At 46.1% G+C, this 23232-nt stretch overlaps 1 protein-coding gene across 3 annotated transcripts in view; it reads right to left on the reverse strand.

Moving 5' to 3' along the window:
- LOC147098712 (pro-neuregulin-3, membrane-bound isoform-like) overlaps positions 1-23232 on the reverse strand; it is a 241566-nt gene that overhangs the window by 197412 nt on the left and 20922 nt on the right. For all 3 annotated transcript variants that reach the window (XM_085970767.1, XM_085970768.1, XM_085970765.1), the window contains exon 2: positions 19328-19457. In XM_085970767.1, coding sequence (XP_085826893.1) covers positions 19328-19410 — 83 coding nt within the window. In that variant the 5' untranslated portion in view covers positions 19411-19457. The remainder of the gene's footprint in view (positions 1-19327; positions 19458-23232) is intronic.

Genomic DNA, 23232 nt, shown 5'->3' on the forward strand with positions numbered 1-23232 from the left:
ACCACTATACCATTATACAATTGAGCAATTGTCTAGCTATACACAATTATGTAATAAATTAGTTAAAAACTATGACTGGGTAATAAAGTTATAAATAATAGGAATAATTGTGACTCTAATTGGACTTGGGGTCAGACCTGTGGGGTGACCCTGGGGTGACCTGTGGAGCCAATGACCCTGCTTTATACAATATATACTCAGAGGTCGCCTGGTAGGACACGGAGAAGTGTAGAGGATCAGACAGACCGTGCAGTGCTTGTCCACAGATCCCTGAAGGTAGCAGGACAGGTAGATAAGGTGGTTAAGAAGGCATACGGAGAGCAGGGGGATTATGCTTCAACTGTATAAAACACTAGTTAGGCTGCAGCTAGAGTACTGCGTGCAGTTCTGGTCACCACATTACAGGAAAGATGTGATTGAACTAGAGAGGGTACAGAGGAGATTTACGAGGTTTTGTCAGGACTGAAGAATTTTACCTATGAGGAAAGATTGGATCGGGTGGGGATGTTTTCTTTGGAACAGAGGAGCCTGAGGAGAGATATGATTGAGGTGTATAAAATTATGAGGGGCCTAGATAGAGTGAATAGGAAGGACCTGTTTCCCCAGCAGCGAGGTCAAAAACCAGAGGCCATCGATTTAAAGTAATTGGTGGAAGGATGAGAGGGGAGTTGAGGAGAACTTTTTTCACCCAGAGGGTGGTGGGGGTCTGGAACTCACTGCCAGAAAGGGTGGAAGAGGCAGAGACCCTCATCACATTTAAAAAGTACTTGGATATGCACTTGAAGTGCCGTAACCTACAGGGCTACGGACCGAGAGCTGGAGAGTGGGATTAGGGTCTTTTTCGGCCGACACAGACACGATGGGTCGAATGGCCTCCTTCTGTGTCGTAAATTTCTATGATTCTATAAAACTATTAAAAATACAATGGCGATATTTGCCAATGGTGTTGAGTTGTGTGGGATGGAAGGTCGGCAGGTCAGGTGTGAGCCAGTTCCTCAGTCCATGCTGGTGCCAAAGCCCAGTGTGGCTGATCGCACATCAGGTTTCCGCTCAGTGACATTCATTTGATTCTCTCCTCATTCCCATCCTCTTCCCTCTCCCCTTTTCTTTGTTCTTTTTTCTCCTTGGTTGTGGATTTGTGCAACTCCCTCACTTGCTATGAGAGAAAGCGAGAGCATTCTGTGCTGCCATGCTATTTCAGCATTCAGTGTGGCAGTGACCACAAGCCCTGGAGTTTTATGGAGGACACCTTGTTACTCGGAGTGTTCTGGTCACCTGCCTCCACAGCTCACACTTATCTTCTCTCATTCTTCAACAGAAGAAACTGTGAGGAATATTGGATATTGCCAACGCCCTGGCTACATTGTGGGAGTTTGTGACCTTCAGCTGGGAGGTCCTGATGTCCAGCACAAAACTCCCACCAAATGGTGAATGAGATCTTCCCAGATTTCACTGCAGCAAATAAAAACCTCAGTCATATTGTAAGCATTTGTGTGATCAGAGACAGGGAGCCCAGAATCAGCAGAGCAGTGACTGAGGGAGCTGCCAATGGAGGTGATCCAGTCCTGAATACTGCCCAGTGCTGTGACCGAGAGTAACGACTGTCCCTGCGTCATCAGTTTCCAAATGGAAAATGTCAATAACAAATAAAATGCCTCAAAGTCCAGGCAGGAACGAGTTAAACAGACGCCTCCGCTCCAAATTCCAACTCGCTCTCCTTTCCAGGTTGTGCTGGGGAGGGGAAGATGGTGGCAGATTCTATAGGGTTTGGCTGAGTTAAACATGGAGTATATAAATGAACCACTTTTCAATGCATTCTGTCCACGGGCAATCACTGCACACTTCTGCTGAAAGGGATATTATAAAAATCATTACCCTATTCAGACTCAGCTTATTCATTTAAAAACAAACTAGATGATGCTTATACACTGCATTCCTGAGTGTGTAGGCTGATATCTGATAATTAAACTGCTGCACGAACCGTTCAACAAAAACCCGTTTGTGTTTCAACTAAAGGATGTTTTCACACTGAAGTCTGTTTCATTTCACCGCTCATCTAATAGAATAGTTTCTGCACACAATGCACAGGCTCAATCCAGAGCTTATTCAACCAGCAACAAATTACAGAATGCAGAGAGAACACATTCCAAGGAAATTTACAGCGTTGCAATCGGACAAAAATATACATAGAGCTAGAGAAGGAGATATTAGGAAGAGTGGCAATTTAAGGAGCATCTTAAAGGAGGAGAGAGAGGCGGAGTGGTTTAAGGGTGGGAATTCCAGAGCTTTGGGCCCAGGTAGCTGAAGGCATGGCCGTCAATGATGGAGCGATGGAAGTCAAGGATGAGGAAGAGGCCAGAATCAGTGGAGCGCAGAGATCTCGTGTGGTGTATGTTCTATGTTTCAGACTCAGTGCCAGACAAGTTCCAATTAACAGTAAACATCAGGGTAACTTGGTAACGACTGGTTAGTATTGGGATTTTCACCCCTGACCCAGATCAGTAGCCATTACCCCCTGACCTAGATCAGTGACCTTTACCCCCTGACCCAAATCAGTGGCCTTTATCCCCTCGGAATGTTTCCAGGGTGACAATCAGGATGTGGCTGCAATCTGATCAAAGTGCCCTGAATTACAGACACATTACGCCGTGTGAATAGACTGACACAAATTCAGACCATCAGTGTGTGTGCCTTTCAGGCCTCACTCAGAAATACAATCAGCTCCTTACTGTCGAAGCAGGGACGACCCAAACTGAAGCCCAATCCCGAAGTAGGGCAAGATTCTGGCTGCTGAGGCAGCGGGTTTAGTATTCACTTTGTTTAATCCTCCCCCTCACATCAGCATCTTGGTGACTTGTCCTCTCAGAGAGGCACCAGTCACAGCCTTGCCAGTAATTCACTCGCTGCCACACAATTCTCCTCAAACGGTACAGCTGTCTCAGCTCAGCAGCTGGTTTCACAGAGTAAGAACTTGTGCTCTGGACAGCAACAGAAAAGATAAATGAAGAGAAAATATTCCCAATTCGGTGAGCTGTTTGCTCAGCACCGATCCAGGGAGAGGCAGTGGCTGCATTTTCCCAGTCTCTCTGCTGATGTAATCTCAGGGTGTTGGATCACTTCCTGTAACAAGCTACTCAGTGCCAACTCACTGTGTCTTCTCCAGCACTGGGCAGGAACAGGAGGAGGCCACTCAGCCCCTCGAGCCTGTTCTGCCGTTTAATTAGATCATGGCTGATCTGTATCTTAACTCCATCTACCCGCCTTTGTATAAATACAAGTTGTTGTTGTTGTTCTGTAACCCTTAATACCCTTGGTTAACAAAAATCTATCAATCTGTTTTGAAATTTTCAAGTGACCCCCAGCCGCAACAATTGTTTGAGGGAGAGAGCAAGATTTCCACTACCCTTTGTGTGAAGAAATGCTTCCTGACATCCTTGAAAGGCCTAGCTTTAATTTTATGTAAATGGTGAAGTACAGTGGTCCCAGCACCGATCCCTGTGGAACATCACTTCCCACCATTTGCCAAGCTGAGTAACTACCTTTAATCCCTACTCTTGGTTTTCTGTTCTGTAGCCAGCTTGCTGTCCATTCTGTTCCTTGTCCCCTGACTCCACATGTTCTGACCTTAGTTATGAGTCTACTATGTGATACCTTATTAAAGGCATTTTGAAAGCCCATGTATATAACATCTACTGCATTACCATTGTCTATTCATTCTGTTACTTCTTCAAAGAATTCAATAAGGCTGCTCAAGCATGACCTTCCTTTTGGAACTCTTTATTGCATTTTCAGTTTCTAGATGTTTTTCTATTACATCTTTGAGTAAAGATTCCATTATTTTCCCCACCACTGACATTAAGCTAATTGGTCTATAGTTCCCTGGACTTGTTGGGCTGGATTTTGATACTGGAGGCGTGTAGGAGGCGGGACTACAACTTTCGGGGTTGTAGTCCCGCCTCCATCGACTTGATTGACCTCGTTGAACCCGTCCAGCGGGCTCAGCAGGCCAATTAAGGGCCGCCTGGCAACAGGTGATGTCACAGATTGACATTTCATCTGTCAAGAGCTTTTGACAGATGAAATATCAGCGTTTGACAGCTCTTTGAAGCTATCAAACACTGACAATCTGTACTCTAAATTAATTCCTTCCTCTCAGGCTGATTTAGAGATCTTTCCAGAACAGAAAGCTGAATGCTGCAACTTTTGACAGCTCGCGGCCATTCTGCTTTCTGTGCCGGTGAGATGAGGGACCCCCAAGACCTGAAGGAAGGAAGGCTGTAAAGGTAAGTAAAGGTAAGTAAAACTTCTTTAAACACTTTACACACACCAAACACACTTACCTCTGCACTCATGCACCCATCACTCACCTGAACACCAGACATCTCGAACTCTCCAAGCCCCTCAGCCCGACGGTCCGCCTCGCTAACTTGGCGTGGTTTGGAGCCGTCAGGAATCCCACACTTCAGGGATAAAAATAGGGATTAGGCTAAAAACTGCCTGTTAACTACCTGTTAACAGGCAGTGAATTGGCACTAATCCCCTTCCCGGCTCAGGGAGGCGGGTCCCAGCACAGGTCAGGTATCCGCCTCCTTTGAAACGGGCATGGAGGTGGGTTGGGGGCGGGATGGGTTCGTGCCCCCTGATTTTGAGATTTTAACCCCCCACACACCTCCAATCCCGCCTCCACGGCCTAATGAAAATCCTGCCTGTTGTATCTCCCTTTTTAAATATAGGAATCATATTAGCTGCCCGCCAGTCCTCTGGCACTGTTCCCTTTTCTAATTATTTTTTAAATATATGTAATAGTGTCTCTGCTATCTCTTCCCCAACATCTTTTAAAATGCAATCCATCTCGACCAGGTGTTTTATCCTCTCTAAGTTTGATTAGTTTATCAATGATCTCCTCCATTTCTATCTTAAATATCTTTATATCTTTTTTGTTCACTTCTTCTAAGGTCATGTCCTCCATGTTAGTCTCCCTGGTAAATACCGAGGTAAGGTAATTATTTAATATTTCTACCATTTCACTGCCATTACCTGTGAGTTTACCATGGACTGTGCTTCTCCTGATTTTCCTTTTACTATTTATAGGTTTGTAGAATATTTTACTATTTCTTTTTATGTTCTTTGATAGTTTAATTTCATAATTCCTCTTTGCTTTCCCAATTAAAAAAAAAACTTCTTTCCTAACCTCTTTGTATTCCCTTTTGTCATCTTCTCCATATTGTCTTTGCACTTAGTGTCTGCCTTTTTCTTCAGTTTCAATTTTGCCCTTATCTCTTTATTAATCATGGTCTGTCATTATTGGCTAGTTTGTTCTTGTTCCTTTAGCAAAATACTATTTCTCCCAAACACTCTTCACCACCATTTTAAATATTTCCCACTGCTATTCTATATTTTTGTCAATATTTTTCCAGTTTACCTTCCCTAGTTCCATTCTCATCCCCTCAAAATTAACTTTTTTTCCAATCTATTACTTTGGCCCTAGTCCATGTTCGTTGGGGCGCATGGCCCATTCCGGCTCCTAATTCTTACGTTATTACATATGTCTTTCTCATGTTGTGATTGCAATTGCCTAGATGCTCCCCTATGCTTACTTCTGTTACCTCCTCTGGCTCATTTCCCATTACTAGATCCAGCAGTGATTCCTCTCTTGTTGGGCTTATGTACTGGGTAACAAAGTTTTGAATCCTGAACACACTGCAAAAAACTCCATTCCCTTTCCCTACCTCTTCTTGCCAGTTTATTTATTTGCCCATATTATTATTCTATGTATTTTACTCATTTCATAGATTTTCCTACAGATTTCCTCCTCCACTTCTCCTTTCCACGATTCGGTGTTCTGTGGTATACACCTATTATCATGACTGATCCCTTCTCCTTTATCTCAATCCATATGGATTTGGTTTCTAGCTTAATTAGTTATGCCCCTTTTTTCTACTGCCATTATGTTATTGCTAATTAGTACAGCTACCCCAACCCCTGCTCTTCCTTCCCTATCCTTTCTAAATATTATATCCTGCAATATTTAATTGCCAGTCCCATTCTTTATGAAGCCATGTTTCAATTATCCCGACTACACCTGGCTCCTCGCTATGAATTATTACCTCCAGTTCCTCCGTTTTGTTTCGGGTGCTGTGTACATTGTTGGACAGGCAATTTAATTTGTTTTTATTAATAGTACCTCTCATTTTTTTAAGTTATTTTAAACTTGTGTTCTATAAGTACATCTGTTCCCTGACCATTTATGTTACCCCTATTCCTTGCCTTAGTCTGACCTTTACTCTCATCTCCTGTTTCTTTTCTCTTTAGGCTTCTGTTATTTCCACCAGATCCCTCTTACTAGTTTAAAATCTTATCTACATCACTAAAAACAGATTGTCTGGTCATTGCTGTTTGTGGGAGCTGGCTGTGCATAAATTGGCTGCCGTGTTTCCTACATTACAACAGTGACTAAACTTCAAAAAGTACTTCATTGGCAGTAATGCGCTTTGGGACGTCCTGAGGTCATGGAAGATGCTATAGAAATGTAAGTATCTCTTTCTTTACACTATTGGGTAAGCAGATTAATGTTTCTATAGCGACACACTTCCTTCCCCTGTGAGACAACAGGCTGTGACCCCCCAAAGTCACCTCACTTTTACCTGACAAAGCAGCCACTCGATCTCCAGTAGAGGCTGAGCCAAGAGATGGGAGGACTCCTCTGGCAAAATGCTCATTCCGATGAGTTGTCAGCATTCAATAAATGCCTAGGGTCAGAGTGGCAGTGAGGAGTCAATTACCTGACAGGGCCTTGGCTGAAAGTGGTGATCTGCATCCATCACACGAACCACCAGTGACGGCCAATCTTCTCTCCTCACTTCCCTCTCTTTCTCTTCTTTATGTCTCTTTCCTTTTTGCTCAATATACAACCTGTCCGGTGGTGGTTGTGAGGGTTTTCTCCTGCAATAATGGAGATGGGGCTATCCCAGGATGCACATTAGTGCTGAAAGCCCTCTATTAATAATACAGGCCTGATGGCTCAGTCACTATGCTTGCTGGGATAGCCCCGACACCATTCTATTGCCCCTCTCTGGCAATGAAAGGCACGAGAAGAATCAGCGTGGTTCACGGGGCAATGGGAAGGGTCGGACATGCTGATCTGCCAAGCAAGACCCTCCCCCTATCTGCAGGTTCACTGGGGGACTGTGTGGGGTAGGGGTTCAGTTGGGAACGGGTTCAATGCAGGACTGCGTGGGGGACGGGTGCAAGCGAGCTGCATTCAGACACTATTAGAAGGTTCACTAATCCTGGTTGTGTTTATGTGAGGGTGTCTTGCTGCATTGTGATACGGCTATGAATATTCAGCAGGTTTATTTTAGAAGCCCATTTATCTACTTGCAGGAGATGTGACCTAGAATTTAAATCGAGTTCTGTGCTCAGTGCAGAGGTAGAGACAAGTCTGATTCTCCAGGGTTTAATTACAAAACTCAGTGCTGCAGACACCACACTCCTAATCCAGCTGTCTCCAGCCACAACTCAAGAACCTGTGTCATGGATTTAAATCTCTACATACACAAAGCTCCATGGTGATGTCTGTCCCATATCAGGGTTCACAGGCAGAGCTGGGTCTCGTGTCACCTCACAGAACGTTCTCTGTTGAGGCAGACCGCTCCGAGTGACCACGGTGTCAAACCAACAGAAGGTTTCACGTTCAATTCTTCTTCTGTGCGGAGTTTGCCGATAGTTAAATTGGCCAGAGCACCCTGGGTAATTGGCAGGAAATGAGCCAGAGTTTACACTCCTAACCCAGTAAGTGCCAAGCACACATTGGCTGACAGCGGAGACAGACTACCTGCAATTACCCTTCATGGTGGAACATCCCATCAACACAATGTCTCAGTTAACGCATCACAATGGTCATTTGGGCAAGACAGCGGAAGTTAGCATCATAGAATCACACAACACAAGGAGATCATTCAGCCCATCGTGCCTGTACCGGCTCTTTAAAGAGCTGTCCAAGTAGTCCCACTCCGTCAGCGGAGACCCTTGTAATCTGTTGGAACCTGTGTCTGGCTGCAGTTAGGAGAGGTGACAATCCACGTGAGCCATGTTGGTGTTTCAGACAGGGTATGGTTTCCACCTCAGTACAGTTGCCCGCTTCCTAACCTGCAGTCTGACTACTGTCCGGAGCTTATGTCAGCCACGTGCTGGTCGTAAGTTTAGGTCTGAAACCGAATGTCACAAGCCCCATCATCAAGCTCTGGTTCTTTAACCCAAGGCTTCTCCACATCTTGCAGGTTGAACTGAGACTGCCAAACTATCGGAGGCCAACCTGTCCTCAGCTCAAAATGTAACAGCCTCACAGCTAAATCCTTCACCCCAGAGGCGTGGCTGTTGCTAATGTTGCAGGTCTGATTTCCAGAGATCCCACAATTCATCAACAGTTTCCCTGTGAGTTGGAACATCGTTTCTCGGTGGGATCGAGGCCGTTTAACAGATCACCTGGTGACCCTCCTCGATCCCCATTGCTCCTGCAACTTATCGAACAAAGGGAGACTCACTGATGAAACCCTCTGCTGTGTGAATCGACGGAGATAACTGTCTCCCCTGCTGTGCTCTGATGGACGTTTCCTGGCTTTCCCTCTGCCTTGGCATCACCTCAATGCTGAACATTATGTAATGTGGCGGATAAACATGAGAAAATTTGCACATTCACCATTTATTGATGCTTAACAAGAAAATATAAATGTGGATTTAACCAGTTCAAACCCAACATGAATTATAGAGACAGGGTAAAACTTGGCAAACACTGCATTATTGCAAAGGTACAAAATCTCTGCTGATCTGTGACCGAACTCCATAAACCCGCCTTTGGCCCATGGCCGTTAATGCCTTTGGTTAACATAAAGCTATCAATCTCCAATTTAAAATTAACAATTGATCTAGCACCAATTGCTGTTTGCTGAAGAGTTTTTCAAACTTCTACCATCCTTTGTGTGTAGAAGTGTTTCCTAATTTCACTCCTGAAAGGTCTGGCTCTAATTTTTAAACTAGATTCCCAAGTCTTAGAATTCCCAACCAGCAGAAATAGTTTCTCTCTATCTACCCTATCTGTTCCCCTTAATATCCTGAAAACTTCGCTCAAATCACATAAGAACATAAGAAATAGGAGCAGGAATAGGCCACTTGGCCCCTCGAGCCTGCTCCGCCATTCAATAAGATCATGGCTGATCTTGGGCTCAAAACCGCTTCCCCGCCCGCTCCTCATAACCCTTCACTCCCTTATCTTGCAAAAATCTGTTATCTCCACCTTAAATGTATTTAATGACCCAGCCTCCACAGCTCTCTGGGGAAGAGAATTCCACAGATTTACAACCCTCGGAGAGAAGAAGTTCCTCCTCATCTCAGTTCCATATAATATAATAATCAACTTTTATTGTCATTGTTAGTGCACAAGTGCAGTGCAAGGAAATGTAGGCTTGCGGCTCCCGAGAGTGTACATTTTGATTAAGACATTTAACATTCAACATTCATTTGGCTTGTAATACATAAACATAAACATAAACAAGTGCATTGGCAGATGTGCAGGCTTTAGAGTTTATTTGTAGAGTTCAGTAGGATGACAGCCCTGGGAAAGAAGCTGTTCCTAAATCTGGTCGTTCGGGTGCGAATGCATCTGTAGCGTCTCCCAGATGGCAGGAGGGCGAACAAACTGTGGCTGGGGTGGGTAGGGTCTTTGATGATGGTCAGTGACCTCTGTAAACAGCGTTTCTGGTAGATGTTCTCTATGGTCGGTAGCCGGGTGCCAGTAATGCGTTGGGCAGTTTTGACTACCCGCGGCAGGGCTTTCCGGTCATAGTAGCTACAGCTGCCATACCATACTGTGATACAGTTCATCAGGATGCTCTCTATTGTGCAGCGGTAAAAGTTAGAGAGGATCAGGGGTGACAGGTTACATCCCTTCAGCCTCCTTAGGAAATATAGGCACTGCTGGGCCTTCTTCACCAAAGAGGAGGTATTGAGGGACCAGGAGAGGTCTTCCGTGATGTGGACTCCGAGGAACTCTAAAGCTGTCCATCCTTTCCACCACAGCCCCATGGATGTGGATGGGGGTGTGACTTCCGCCTTTAGACTTCCTGAAGTCCACAATGATTTCCTTGGTTTTCTTGATGTTAAGGGCCAGGTTGTTATCGGCGCACCACTTCACGAGATGCTGGACCTCCTCCCTGTAGGCTGACTCATCGTTGTTGGTGATCTGGCCTACTACCGTGGTGTCATCCGCAAACTTGATGATGGTGTTGGAACCATGAACAGCCACACAGTCGTGGGTGAAGAGGGAGTAGAGGAGGGGGCTCAGCACACATCCTTGTGGGGGCCCCCGTGTTCAGGGTCGGGGGGGGGGGGGGGGAGGTGTGGTTACCTAATTTGACAGACTGGGGTCTGTTAGTTAGGAAGTCCAGGGTCCAGTTGCAAAGGGAAGTGTTCAGGCCAAGAGTGTGGAGTTTGGTGGCCAGCTTGTTGGGGACGATAGTGTTGAATGCTGAGCTGTAGTCTATGAACAGCATTCTGATGTAGGTCTCTTTACCGTCTAAGTGTTTCAATGCAGAATGTAGAGCAGTTGTGATTGCATCCTCCGTTGATCTGTTTGCACGATAGGCAAACTGGTGTTAGTCAAGAGAGGCGGGAACACTGGCTTTGATGTGAGCCAGGACCAGTCTCTCGAAACACTTCATTATGATGGGTGTGAGTGCGACAGGTTGATAGTCGTTCAGACACGTCACAGCCGTTTGCTTTGGCGTGTCTGAACGACTATCGAGGGTGACCCTTTATTCTAAAACTGTGCCCCCATGTTATAGATTTCCCCATGAGGAGAGACATCCTCTCTGCATCTACCTTGTCGAGCCCCCTCAGTAGCTTACATGTGTCAATAAAATCACCTCTCATTCTTCTAAATTCCAATGAGTATCGGCCCAACCTGCTTAATCTTTCCTCCTAAGTCAACCCCCTCATCTCAGGAATCAACCGTGTGAATTGTCTCTGAACTGCCTCCAATGCAAGTATATCATTCCTTAAATAAGGAGACCAAAACTGTACGCAGTACTCAAGGTGTGGTCTCACCAATACCTTGTACAGTTGTAGCAGGACTTCCCTGCTTTTATACTCCAACCCCATTGAAATAAAGGCCAACATTCCATTTGCCTTTTTGATTACTTGCTGTACCTGCATGCTGTGTTTCATGCACAAGGACCCCCAGGTCCCTCTGAACTGTAGCATTTTGTAATCTCTCCATTTAAATAATAGTTTGCTTTTTTATTTTTCCTGCCAAAGTGGATAACCTTGCACTTTCCCACATTATACTCCATCTGCCAAATGTTTGCCCACTCACTTAGCCTGTCTACATCCCTTTGCAGATTCTTTGAATCCTCTGCACAACTTGCTTTCCCACCCATCTTTGTATCATCCGCTAACTTGGCTACATTACACTCGATCCCTTTATTCAAGTCATTAATGTAGATTGTAAATAGTTGAGGCCCCAGCACTGATCGCTGTGGCACCCCACTAGTTACCGTTTGCCAACCGGAAAATGACCCATTTATCCCGACTCTCTGCTTTCTGTTAGTTAGCCAATTCTCTATCCATGCTAATATATTACCCCCAACCCCGTGAGCTCTTATCTTATGCAGTAACCTTTTATGTGGCACCTTATCAAATGCCTTCTGGAAATCCAAATACACCACTTCCACTGGTTCACCTTTGTCCACCCTGCTCGTTACATCCTCAAAGAACTCCAGTAAATTTGTTAAACATGATTTCCCTTTCAGAAAACCGTGCTGACTCTGCTTGACTGTATTATGATTTTCCAAATGCCCTGCTACTGATTCCTCAATGAAGGACTCCAGCATTTTCCCAACGACAGATGTTAGGCTAACTGGTCTATCATTTCCTGCTTTCTGTCTCCCTCCTTTCTTAAATAGGGGTGTTAGATTCGCGGTTTTCCAATCCGCTGGGACCTCTCCAGAGTCCAGGGAATTTTGGTCTATTGCAACCAATGCATCCACTATCTCTGCAGCCACTTCTTTTAAGACCCTGGGATGCAGGCCATCAGGTCCAGGGGATTTGTCGTCTTTTAGTCCCATTATTTTACCAAGTGCTATTTCCTCAGTGATAGTGATTGTCTTTAGTTCCCCCCCTAACCTTCTAAGTTCCAGGGAGGGGAAGGCTGCCGAGTGACACCCTGCCACACCCTGCCACAGCTCAGTGATCGGGAGCATTAGGCTTGGCTTTGATCCTGAATCTGGATATTTCTCAGCTCAGGCCAGCACACACCGGGGATCACACGTAGGCCTTTCTGGTCGGTACAGTCAGACTGGGCAGGACTAAAGTTACTGCTGCTCGAGAACTTTCCTTTGAAGTCTGTGAGAAGCAGAATGATCAAGATCGCGGGAGAAGTCAAATACCATCCCCGCCTCTCCTGCTCTGTCCACTCAAACCCTCCCGATCAGTTTGAACACTCAGAACACAGCTGGCCCATTTTGGCAATTCAGAAATTACAATTGAGATTCTCCCGTTAACAGAGACTGGTGACAATATAATAATATAAGATGTCAGATGAGAGGAACAGCACAGCAAAGGAACAGTAAGCATTTGAAAAGATGCAATTGGTTCTTGCATCAGGTTAATTGGTGAGAATCACACTTTAATGTGTTAATTGCTAAAATTGGGCTTTAAAACATTAGCCACTTAAAAAGTAATGAACAGTCTTTGTTCTCCTCTAAACACCATTAGTGATCAGTGAATCTCTTCAATTCCACATCACTCGGCCTCAAAACAAAGTCAAAACACACCAGGAAGGCTTTCCATAGAGAAAAGATTAAGTGGGTATGAGGCCCGAGAGAAGATTCGCTTTAATGGATGTCAGCCTCTCTCACGCAGGTCCTTATGGAATAGACAGTGTCAGCGCGGGAAGGACTCCACGCAAACAGCATTAACCCTGTGAGTGCTGCCACTCGCTGCAGCCGAGTTTTTACAATCGGGAATACAGGTCCTGGGGACTGCAGGGCAGAGCAATGAGGCAGGGGGAACTGGGCAGATAGCAGGGGCTGAATGAGTGACCAAACATGGGGAGAGAGGCCTGTGAAACGCGAGATGTTGTCAGGGCAGCGAAACTAGTGAGGGTCAGGGAGAAATACCGTTCTAGAGGGGCAGAGAGAGAGAGAGAGAACAGAAAAGAATGGGGCCGGGTGTGATCGGAATCTCTGATTGGAAGCAAGAACACTGACCCGGGGGGGTGAAAAATCTCAGACATGGGTCTGCACAGAGCGGGATTAAAGGGGGTGGTCTTGAACAGAGTGTTTTATTTGGGAATTTGGAAAGAGTGGGAATTCGGAGAAGAGGGGGAAGGAGTTGCTGCTTTTTGCCTACACTACTTGTCGTGCTTTGTGTTAGAGGTATATTTAATAGCAGGACACTTAACTTAATCTAGATCAAGTAAGTAGTCAAGAAACTACATTGTAAACTAAGTTACCAAAATTCAAGAGTGCAGGTGGTGTGCCTCAACTGCAGGGAGTTTGTGGAGCGCACTGTGATCCCGGACAACCATGTTTGCAGTAAGTGCCTGCATCTTGAGGAACTTCAGCTCAGAGTTGTTGAGCTGGAGTCTGAGGTGCAGACATTGCGGGGCATCAGGAATGGGGAAGAGTTACCTGGACACTTTGATCCAGGAGGCAGTCACGCCCCTTAGGTTAGGCAGTGGTACAGGTCTGGTTAGTGGTCAGGGACAGGAGGGTGTGACTGCAACTCAAGCAGGTAAGGGGACCCCAGGTGCAGTGCTGGAAGAGCCTCAGCCTTTACCCTTGTCCAACAGGTATGAGGTTCTTGCTGCTTGTGTGGATGAGGGAAAAGCCTGCAGGATGGATGAGCAAGCAGACCATGGCACCATGGTATAGGAGGCCATTTAAGTGGGGGGAGTGAAAGGGAATGTAGTTGTGGTAGGGACAGTATAGTCAGGGGGATAGATAATGTTCTCTGCAGCTGTGACCGAGAGTTCCGAAGGTTGTGTTGCCTGCCCGGTTAAAGGCATCTCCTCACAGCTGGAGAAGAACTTGGAGTGGGAGGGGGCGGATCCAGTTGTTGTGGTCCACGTAGGAACCAACGACATAGGTAGAACTAGGAATGAGGTTCTGCTGAGGGAGTTTGAGGAGCTAGGATCCAAATTAAATAGCAGAACCTCAAAAGGTAATAATCTCTGGATTGTTACCTGAGCCATGAGCAAATTGGCATAGGAACAAACAAATTAGAGGTTTAAATGCGTGGTTCAAAGAGTGGTGTGGGAGTAAGAGGTTTCAATTCATGGGGCACTGCTACCAGTACTGAGGAAAGAGGGAGCTGTTCTGTTGGGATGGGCTCCACTTAAACCAGGCTGGGACCAGTGTCCTGGCGAACTGAATAATTAGGGCAGTAGACAGGGCTTTAAACTAATGAAGTGGGGGGGGGGGGGGAGGATTCAGGAAAGATTAAATTTAAAAGCAGCAAGAGAAATGTCAAGGCTCTAGAGCAGAGCAGAGTTTTGGGTAAAAATAAGCAGAGTGGGTCAGGAAAGGACAGAGAGAGTAACAAAGGTCATAGGGCATCAGTGACTAAGGTGACATCAGGGGAAAAATAGAAATAAGTCACAGCTAAAGGCGCTATATCTGAATGCACGAAGCATTCGCAACAAAATAGATGAATTAATAGCAGATAGAAATTAATAGCGCAGGTAGAAATTAACAGGTTTGATCTAATAGCTGTAACGGAGACGTGGTTGCAAAGTGGCCAAAGTTGGGAACTAAATATTCCAGGATACTTAACTTTTAGAAGGTTGGGTGGAGCTAAGAAACATCAAGGGGCAGAAAACATTGGTGGGAGTAGTTTATAGTTCCCCAAACAACAGTTGTAATGTAGGGCAGAGTATAAATTAAGAAATTAGAGGTGCATGTAACAAGGGTAATACAGTGATCATGGGGGTCTTTAATCTACATATAGATTTGGCAAACCAAATTTGCAGTAATAGTGTGGAGAATGAATTCATGGAATGTATGCAAGATAGTTTTCTAGATCAGTATGTTGAGGAATCAACTAGGGAACAGGCTATTTTAGTTCTGGCGTTATGCAATGAGAGTAAAGGGGCCTTTAGGGAAGAGTGACCATAATATGATAGAATTTTATATTCAGTTTGAAAGTGATTTAGTTAAATCTGACACTCGGGTCTTAAATCTAAACAAAGCAAACTATGTAGGTCTGAGGGCGATTTGGCTACGGTAATTGGGAAACTACATTAAAAGGTATGATGGTAGACAAGCAATGGCTAACATTTAAAGAATACATAAATTACAACAAATATACATTCCTTTAAGGCTCAAAAACCCCACAGGAAAAGGGGTCCAACCGTGGCTAACAAAAGAAGTTAAAGATAGTATTAGATCAAAGGAAGAGGCTTATAATGCTGCCAAAAATAGTAAGCCTGAGGATTGGGAGGATTTTAGAATTCAGCAAAGGAGGACCAAGAAATTGATAAAGAACGGGAAAATAGAATGAGAATAAACTAGCTAGAGACATAAAAACAGAGTGTAAAAGCTTCTATAGGTATGTAAAAAGGAAAAATGAGTAAAAGTAAATGTGGGTCCCTTACAGGCTGAGACATAAGTTATAATGGGGAATAAGGAAATGGCAGAGAAATTAAACAAATACTTTGGCCGCGATTTTATTTACCAAGGCGGCTTAAAGTCGGGTTGCGTGGTGGGCGGGTTCCGGAGCCGCTTCCGGCGGGATCAGCTGTAGATTTCCGATTTTAATTAAATCGAGCCCTTTGTGTCTGTCTTCACGGAAGACGACACAAAAAACTTCCCGGAAATAGTGGAGAACCAAGGCTCTAGCGAGAATGAGGAACAGAAAGAAATTAGTATTCGTAAAAAAAATTGTACTGGAGAATTATTGGGATTGAAAGCTGATAAATCCCCTGGACCTGATGGCCTACATCTTAGGGTTTTGAAAGAGGTGGCTACAGAGATAGTGGATACATTGGTTGTCATTTTCCAAAATTCCATAGATTCTAGAACGGTTCCCATGGATTGGAAGGTAGCAAATGTAACCCCACTATTTAAGAAAGGAGGGAGAGAGAAAACGGGAAACTGCAGACCAATTAGCCTGACATCAGTAGTAGGGAAAATGCTAGAATCTATTATTAAGGACGTGGTAACAGGACACTTAGAAAATAATAATAGGATTGGGCAGAGTTCCACGGTTTTATGAAAGGGAAATAGTGTTTGAAAAATCTATTGGAGTTTTTTTGAGGTTGTAACTAGCAGAATAGATAAGGGGGAACCAGTGGATGTGGTGTATTTGGATTTTCAGAAGGCATTCGATAAGGTGCCACACAAGAGGTTATTAAACAAAATTAGGGCTCATGGGATTGGGGGTAATATACGAGCATGGATTGAGGATTGGTCAACGGACAGGAAACAGGGAGTAGGAATAAACAGGTCATTGTCGGGTTGGCAGGCTGTAACTAGTGGGGTGCCGCAAGGATCAGTGCTTGGGCCTCAGCTATTCACAATCTATATCAATGATTTGGATGAAGGGACCAAATGTAATATATCCAAGTTTGCTGATGATACAAAGCTGGGTGGGAATGTAAGTAGTGAGGAGGATGCAAGGAGGTTTCAAGGGGATATAGACAGGCTAAGTGAGTGGGCAAGAACATGGCAAATGGAATATAATGTGGAGAAATGTGAAGTTATCCACTTTGGTAGGAAAAATAGAAAAGCAGAGTATTTTTTAAATGGTGAGTGATTAGAAAATGTTGGTGTTCAGAGGGACCTGGGTGTCCTTGTACACGAATCACTGAAAGTTAACATGCAGGTACAGCAAGCAATTAGGAAAGCAAATGGTATGTTGGCCTTTATTACAAGAAGATTTGAGTATAAGAGTAAAGACGTCTTACTGCAGTTATACAGGGCCCTGGTGAGACCACACCTGGAGTATTGTGGACAGTTTTGGTCTCCTAACCTAAGGAAGAATATACTTGCCATAGAGGGAGTGCAGCGAAGGTTCACCAGACTGGTTCCTGGGATGGGGGGATTGTCCTATGAGGAGAGATTGTGTAGACTAGGCCTATATTCTCTTGAGTTTAGAAGAATGAGAGGTGATCTCATTGAAACATACAAAATTCTTACAGGATAGATGCAGGAAGGATGTTTCCCCTGGCTGGGGAGTTTAGAACCAGGGGTCACAGTCTCAGAATAAGGGGTCGGCCATTTAGGACTGAGATGAGGAGAAATTTCTTCACTCAGAGGGTTGTGAATCTTTGGAATTCTCTACCCCAGAGGGCTGTGGAGGCTGAGTCGTTGAGTATATTCAAGACAGAGATCGATAGATTTTTCAATATTAAGGGAATCAAGGGATATGGGGATAGTGCAGGAAAGTGGAGTTGAGGTAGAAGATCAGCCATGATCTTATTGAATAGCGGAGCAGGCTCGAGGGGCCAAATGACTGGCTCCTGCTCCTATTTCTTATGTCCTTATGTGAGGTCACTGTGACTGACCTGGGGTGGCGAGGTCACTGTGACTGACCCTGGGTGAGGTCAATATCTCACTAACAGCCCAAAGATGGAACATTTTGTTTCCTTTCTATTCACAGTTACACGGGAGCGAGGTTAACGACAGGACCAGAGGCAGCATTGGCCGGAGAGCAGGCAGGAATCTTTCACCCTGGTGGAATGTTACTCTCAGAAGCCCTAACGAGAGCAAAGCTTTGGCATTTCAAACCATCGTTAAAGTCTTACTGCAGCTGAGAGCTGTGCCCATCCCGCTGAACAACTAGACACCCTGAAGGGCTAGCTAGAAAACTAGAATTCGTTTTATTGCACGGGATTCCAGGATTTTCACCCGTGTTTCATGAATCACTTTTCACCCTTTTTAAAGTGTAAAAGGAAAGCAAAAGGCTTTGGTGGTGTTGTGAAAGCAGAAAGTTACACAAAGTGCAGTGGGACAGGAGCATGCTTAACGTCAGCTGCAGCCAATATATTCATTACTATTCATACTTGCAGCTCTTTTTTTACCCTTTATGCTCTAGATGTATCTCTGCTTTTGTATTTCAGAATACTTTTAGAAGTGCCCCCCCCACCACACATGCTCCCCCCCACCACACGCTCTCGAACGTGTTTACACTTGCCCTGATAGCACGCCCAGGATAATGAACAGAAATCCTATCTCCATATTTGCTTTCGAGATTGTCTCCATTCCTTGTTTCCCAAGGGTCCTTCTCATCTTCAAGCAGCAGGAGTAGGAGATGACACAAGAACTTGCGCTAGGCTCTAAACGCCCAAACCAATTTACTGAACATAAAATGAGCAAGTGAATAAATAATGTTTTGTTGGTTAATGTTAGACTGCATTATAATTAATATAAGTGGTTCACTATCTCTCTGCTAAACTACATATTATAATTAACTTTTATATACATAGCTCTCCTTAAATTCTTGCCAACTATGGGAGTATCTAGCAAGCTAACACTTGGCAAGTTTCAGACAGATTCACACCAAAGATTGCTGAAATTTCCTTACCTGTATGAAAGCATCGGACTGACTCCAAGATTTGAAAAGAAGTTGCTAACGACAGTAACCCTGTCAGCCAGTATTTATTTAACCGTCTGTTCAATTTAAAAAGCTGCCAAACACATTTCTGAACAAATCACACAACACGTTAGTGTTTGATTTATGTGACTTGCCTCCTCCCTCAAACAACTGGCCAGCAGAAGTGACAAGTCCTCACAACACATAAAAATAGAAAAATAAGAGTCGGCCATTCGGCCCTTCGAGCCTGCTCCGCCATTCAATATGATCATGGCTGATCCACTATCTCAATACCATATTCCCGCTCTCTCCCCGTACCCCTTGATGCCCGTTGTGTCTAGAAATCTATCTGTCTCCTTCTTAAATATATTCTATACTATACATTGTACTCAGTTGGGCCGGATGGGATTCCTGTGTGTGCAGCTGGTTTATAACTTCCTGTGTCTGCTCACTCAATGAAAGGAACAAAACCAACGCAATCCCAGACAGAGGTGTTTGATATTTGCTGTTATATTACGTTGATGAGCCACTAACATCCCATCGCTGCCCAAGCTATGTTTTGAAAGACAGACGAGTTAAGACAAGGCGCTGGGTCAGATATTGCACTGCTTGGATTGTCCAGTTTCACTGGCGAGCTGTGCAATCCCACTTTAATCTACAGCATCTTTGCGAGGATTGCAGAATGTTGCTGTCAGGCTCAGGTCCCAGCCTTACGGGCAGGGGGGTGCAGTTCACTCACCGGCAGTGTTTGTTATTTCCAGCGAGGGTTTCGATGATGAAGCACTCGCCCTCGTTCAGGCAGTAGGTGAGGTCCTTATCCATGCACGGTTTAAAGTGCTCTGACCTCTCAGTCGTGTAGGTTGTGGTAGCTGCAGAAAGAGAGAATTACTGAATCAGTGTCTGGGACCCAACGTCACACAGAGCGTCATGCACACTGTCACACACATCGTGTCACACACTGTCACACACATCGTGTCGCACACACTGTCGCACACATCGTGTCACACACACTGTCACACACATCGTGTCACACACTGTCACACACATCGTGTCGCACACACTGTCGCACACATCGTGTCACACACACTGTCACACACATCGTGTCACACACACTGTCACACACATCGTGTCACACACTGGCTACAGTTTGCACAGTAAAAGGTACCCTAGCTCCCTTCGATTGAATCTGTCTCTCTCCTTTTGATCATAAATGTAATACCAAACTTTTCCCTGATGTCGACACTTCCACTGCAGTCATAACAATGGACAAAGTAACGCGGTGAAGGGAAGGCACTGGTCACTGGCTCCAGTCACAGGACCCGGTCATGGGGTTCCAGTCACAGGACCCGGTCATGGGGTTCCAGTCACAGGGACCGGTCATGGGGTTCCAGTCACAGGACCCGGTCATGGGGTTCCAGTCACAGGACCCGGTCATGGGGTTCCAGTCACAGGACCCGGTCATGGGGTTCCAGTCACAGGACCCGGTCATGGGGTTCCAGTCACAGGACCCGGTCATGGGGTTCCAGTCACAGGACCCGGTCATGGGGTTCCAGTCACAGGACCCGGTCATGGGGTTCCAGTCACAGGACCCGGTCATGGGGTTCCAGTCACAGGACCCGGTCATGGGGTTCCAGTCACAGGACCGGTCATGGGGTTCCAGTCACAGGACCCGGTCATGGGGTTCCAGTCACAGGACCCGGTCATGGGGTTCCAGTCACAGGACCCGGTCATGGGGTTCCAGTCACAGGACCCGGTCATGGGGTTCCAGTCACAGGACCGGTCATGGGGTTCCAGTCACAGGACCGGTCATGGGGTTCCAGTCACAGGGACCGGTCATGGGGTTCCAGTCACAGGACCCAGTCATGGGGTTCCAGTCACAGGGACCGGTCATGGGGTTCCAGTCACAGGGACCGGTCATGGGGTTCCAGTCACAGGACCCAGTCATGGGGTTCCAGTCACAGGGACCGGTCATGGGGTTCCAGTAACAGGGACCGGTCATGGGGTTCCAGTAACAGGGACCGGTCATGGGTTCCAGTCACAGGGACCGGTCATGGGGTTCCAGTCACAGGGACCGGTCATGGGGTTCCAGTCACAGGGACCGGTCATGGGGTTCCAGTCACAGGGACCGGTCATGGGGTTCCAGTCACAGGGACCGGTCATGGGGTTCCAGTCACAGGGACCGGTCATGGGGTTCCGGTCATGGGGTTCCAGTCACAGGGACCGGTCATGGGGTTCCAGTCACAGGACCCGGTCATGGGGTTCCAGTCACAGGACCCGGTCATGGGGTTCCAGTCACAGGACCCAGTCATGGGGTTCCAGTAACAGGGACCGGTCATGGGGTTCCAGTAACAGGGACCGGTCATGGGGTTCCAGTCACAGGGACCGGTCATGGGGTTCCAGTCACAGGGACCGGTCATGGGGTTCCAGTCACAGGGACCGGTCATGGGGTTCCAGTCACAGGGACCGGTCATGGGGTTCCAGTCACAGGGACCGGTCATGGGGTTCCGGTCATGGGGTTCCAGTCACAGGGACCCATCCACTGTTGCATTCGCTGATACACCACAGCTCCAGCTTTTACTCTCTTCATAAAGAAAGAAAGACTTGCATTTCTATAGCACCTTTCATGTCCCAAAGTGCTTTACAGCCATTGAAGTACTTTTTGAAAAGTAGTCACTGTTGTATTGTGGGAAACGCGGCAGCCAATTTGTGCACAGCAATAGCCCACAAACAGCAATGTGATAATGACCAGATAATCTGTTTCAGTGATGTTGATTGAGCGATAAACATTGACAGAGGATGCAACATAACTGCAGGGTGGAGTCTGGTGATTTATGGAGTAAGATGGTCAGTTTCAGCTCTGTAATGAGTGAGAAGCCTGGTCTGTACTGCTCCACATTGCCCCTAAATCAGCTTTAATTTGAATAATTATCAAGGTTTAATTTAAACAGCTGTCTGACACTGGACTCATGAGGTTCTGACAGTCATTTCGAAGACAGCAGATTTCAGATAAATAGAGGAGTTATTGATGGTGGGCAGGCCTATCAGGGGGAGGCAGCCTGCTATTGATTTGCTCCTTTGAATCAGTGCACGGAAACTCAATCTCTGGCCCTGATTTTATCCCCCTACAGCTTGGACTCTTGCTGGGCTGCTGTAGTGCCTCATCTACTGTGTGTCATAAGAACATCAGAAATAGGAGCAGGAGTCGGCCATTCGGCCCTTCGAGCCTGCTCCGCCATTCAATGAGATCATGGCTGATCTTCTGCCTCAACTCCATTCACCAGCCCTATCGCCATATCCCTTGATGTCCTTACTAGTCAGAAATCTATCGCCTTCTGTTTTGAATATACCCAATGACTGAGCCTCCACAGCCCTCTGGGGTAGAGAATTCCAAAGATTCACCACCCTCTGTGTGAAGAAATTTCTTCTCATCTCAGTCCTGAATGGCCTACCCTTTATCCTGAGGCTGTGGCCCCTGGTTCTAGACTCCCCAGCCAAGGGAAACATTCTCCCAGCATCCATCCTATCAAGCCCTGTAATAATTTTGTATGCTTCAATGAGATCCCCTCTCATTCTTCAGAATTCAAGCAAATACAGGCCTAGTTTACTCAATCTCTTCTCATATGACAGTCCCGCCATCCCAGGAATTAAACGTGAACCTTCGTTGCACTCCCTCTATGGCACGTATATCCTTCCTTAGGTAAGGCGACCAAAATTGTACACAATGTCGGCAGACTATTCGGCTATGAGCGCCATCACTGCTGAGCCAGATCCTGTCCTCATTGTCCCCCATCCACTTTACAGCAGGAGTCACAGGGCAGTGATCAGGAGCAGGAACCCTGGCTGATTTCTGCCCTCTCTAACCCAGGGGTCACTGGGCAGTGATCAGGAGCAGGAACACTGGCTGATTTCCCCTTCTCTCTAACCCAGGGGTCACTGGGCAGTGATCAGGAGCAGGAACCCTGACTGATATCCCCTCTTTTTTTTTAATTCATTGATGGGATGTGGGCGTCGCTGGCTAGGCCTGCATTTAGTGCCCATCCCTAATTGCCCTTGAGAAGATGGTGGTGAGCCGCCTTCTTGAACTGCTGCAGTCCATATGGTGTAGGTACACCCACAATGCTGTTCGGAAGGGAGTTCCAGGATTTTGGCCCAGCGACAGTGAAGGACAGGTCCAAGTCAGGATGGTGTGTGGCTTGGCGGGAAACTTGTAGGTGGTGATGTTCCCATGCATCTGCTGCCCTTGTCCTTCTAAGTGGTAGAGGTCGCGGGTTTGGAAGGTGCTTTGGCGAGTTGCTGCAGTGCATCTTGTAGATGGTACACACTGCAGCCACAGTGCGCCGGTGGTGGAGGGAGTGAATGTTGAAGGTGGTGGATGGAGTGCCAATCAAGCGGGCTGCTTTATCCTGAATGGTGTCAAGCTTCTTGAGTGTTGTTGGAGCTGCACTCATCCAGGCAAGTGGAGAGTATTCCATCACACTCCTGACTTGTGCCTTGTAGATGGTGGAAAGGCTTTGGGGAGTCAGGAGGTGAGACACTCGCTGCAGAATTCCCAGCCTCTGGCCTGCTCTTGTAGCCACAGTATTTATATGGCTGGTCCAGTTCAGTTTCTGATCAATGGTAACCCCCAGGATGTTGATAGTGGGG

This window comes from Somniosus microcephalus, chromosome 29 (assembly GCF_052327205.1).
Source record: "Somniosus microcephalus isolate GS21.2 chromosome 29, FLI_Smic_1.0, whole genome shotgun sequence".
Classification (NCBI taxonomy): Eukaryota; Metazoa; Chordata; class Chondrichthyes; order Squaliformes; family Somniosidae; genus Somniosus; species Somniosus microcephalus.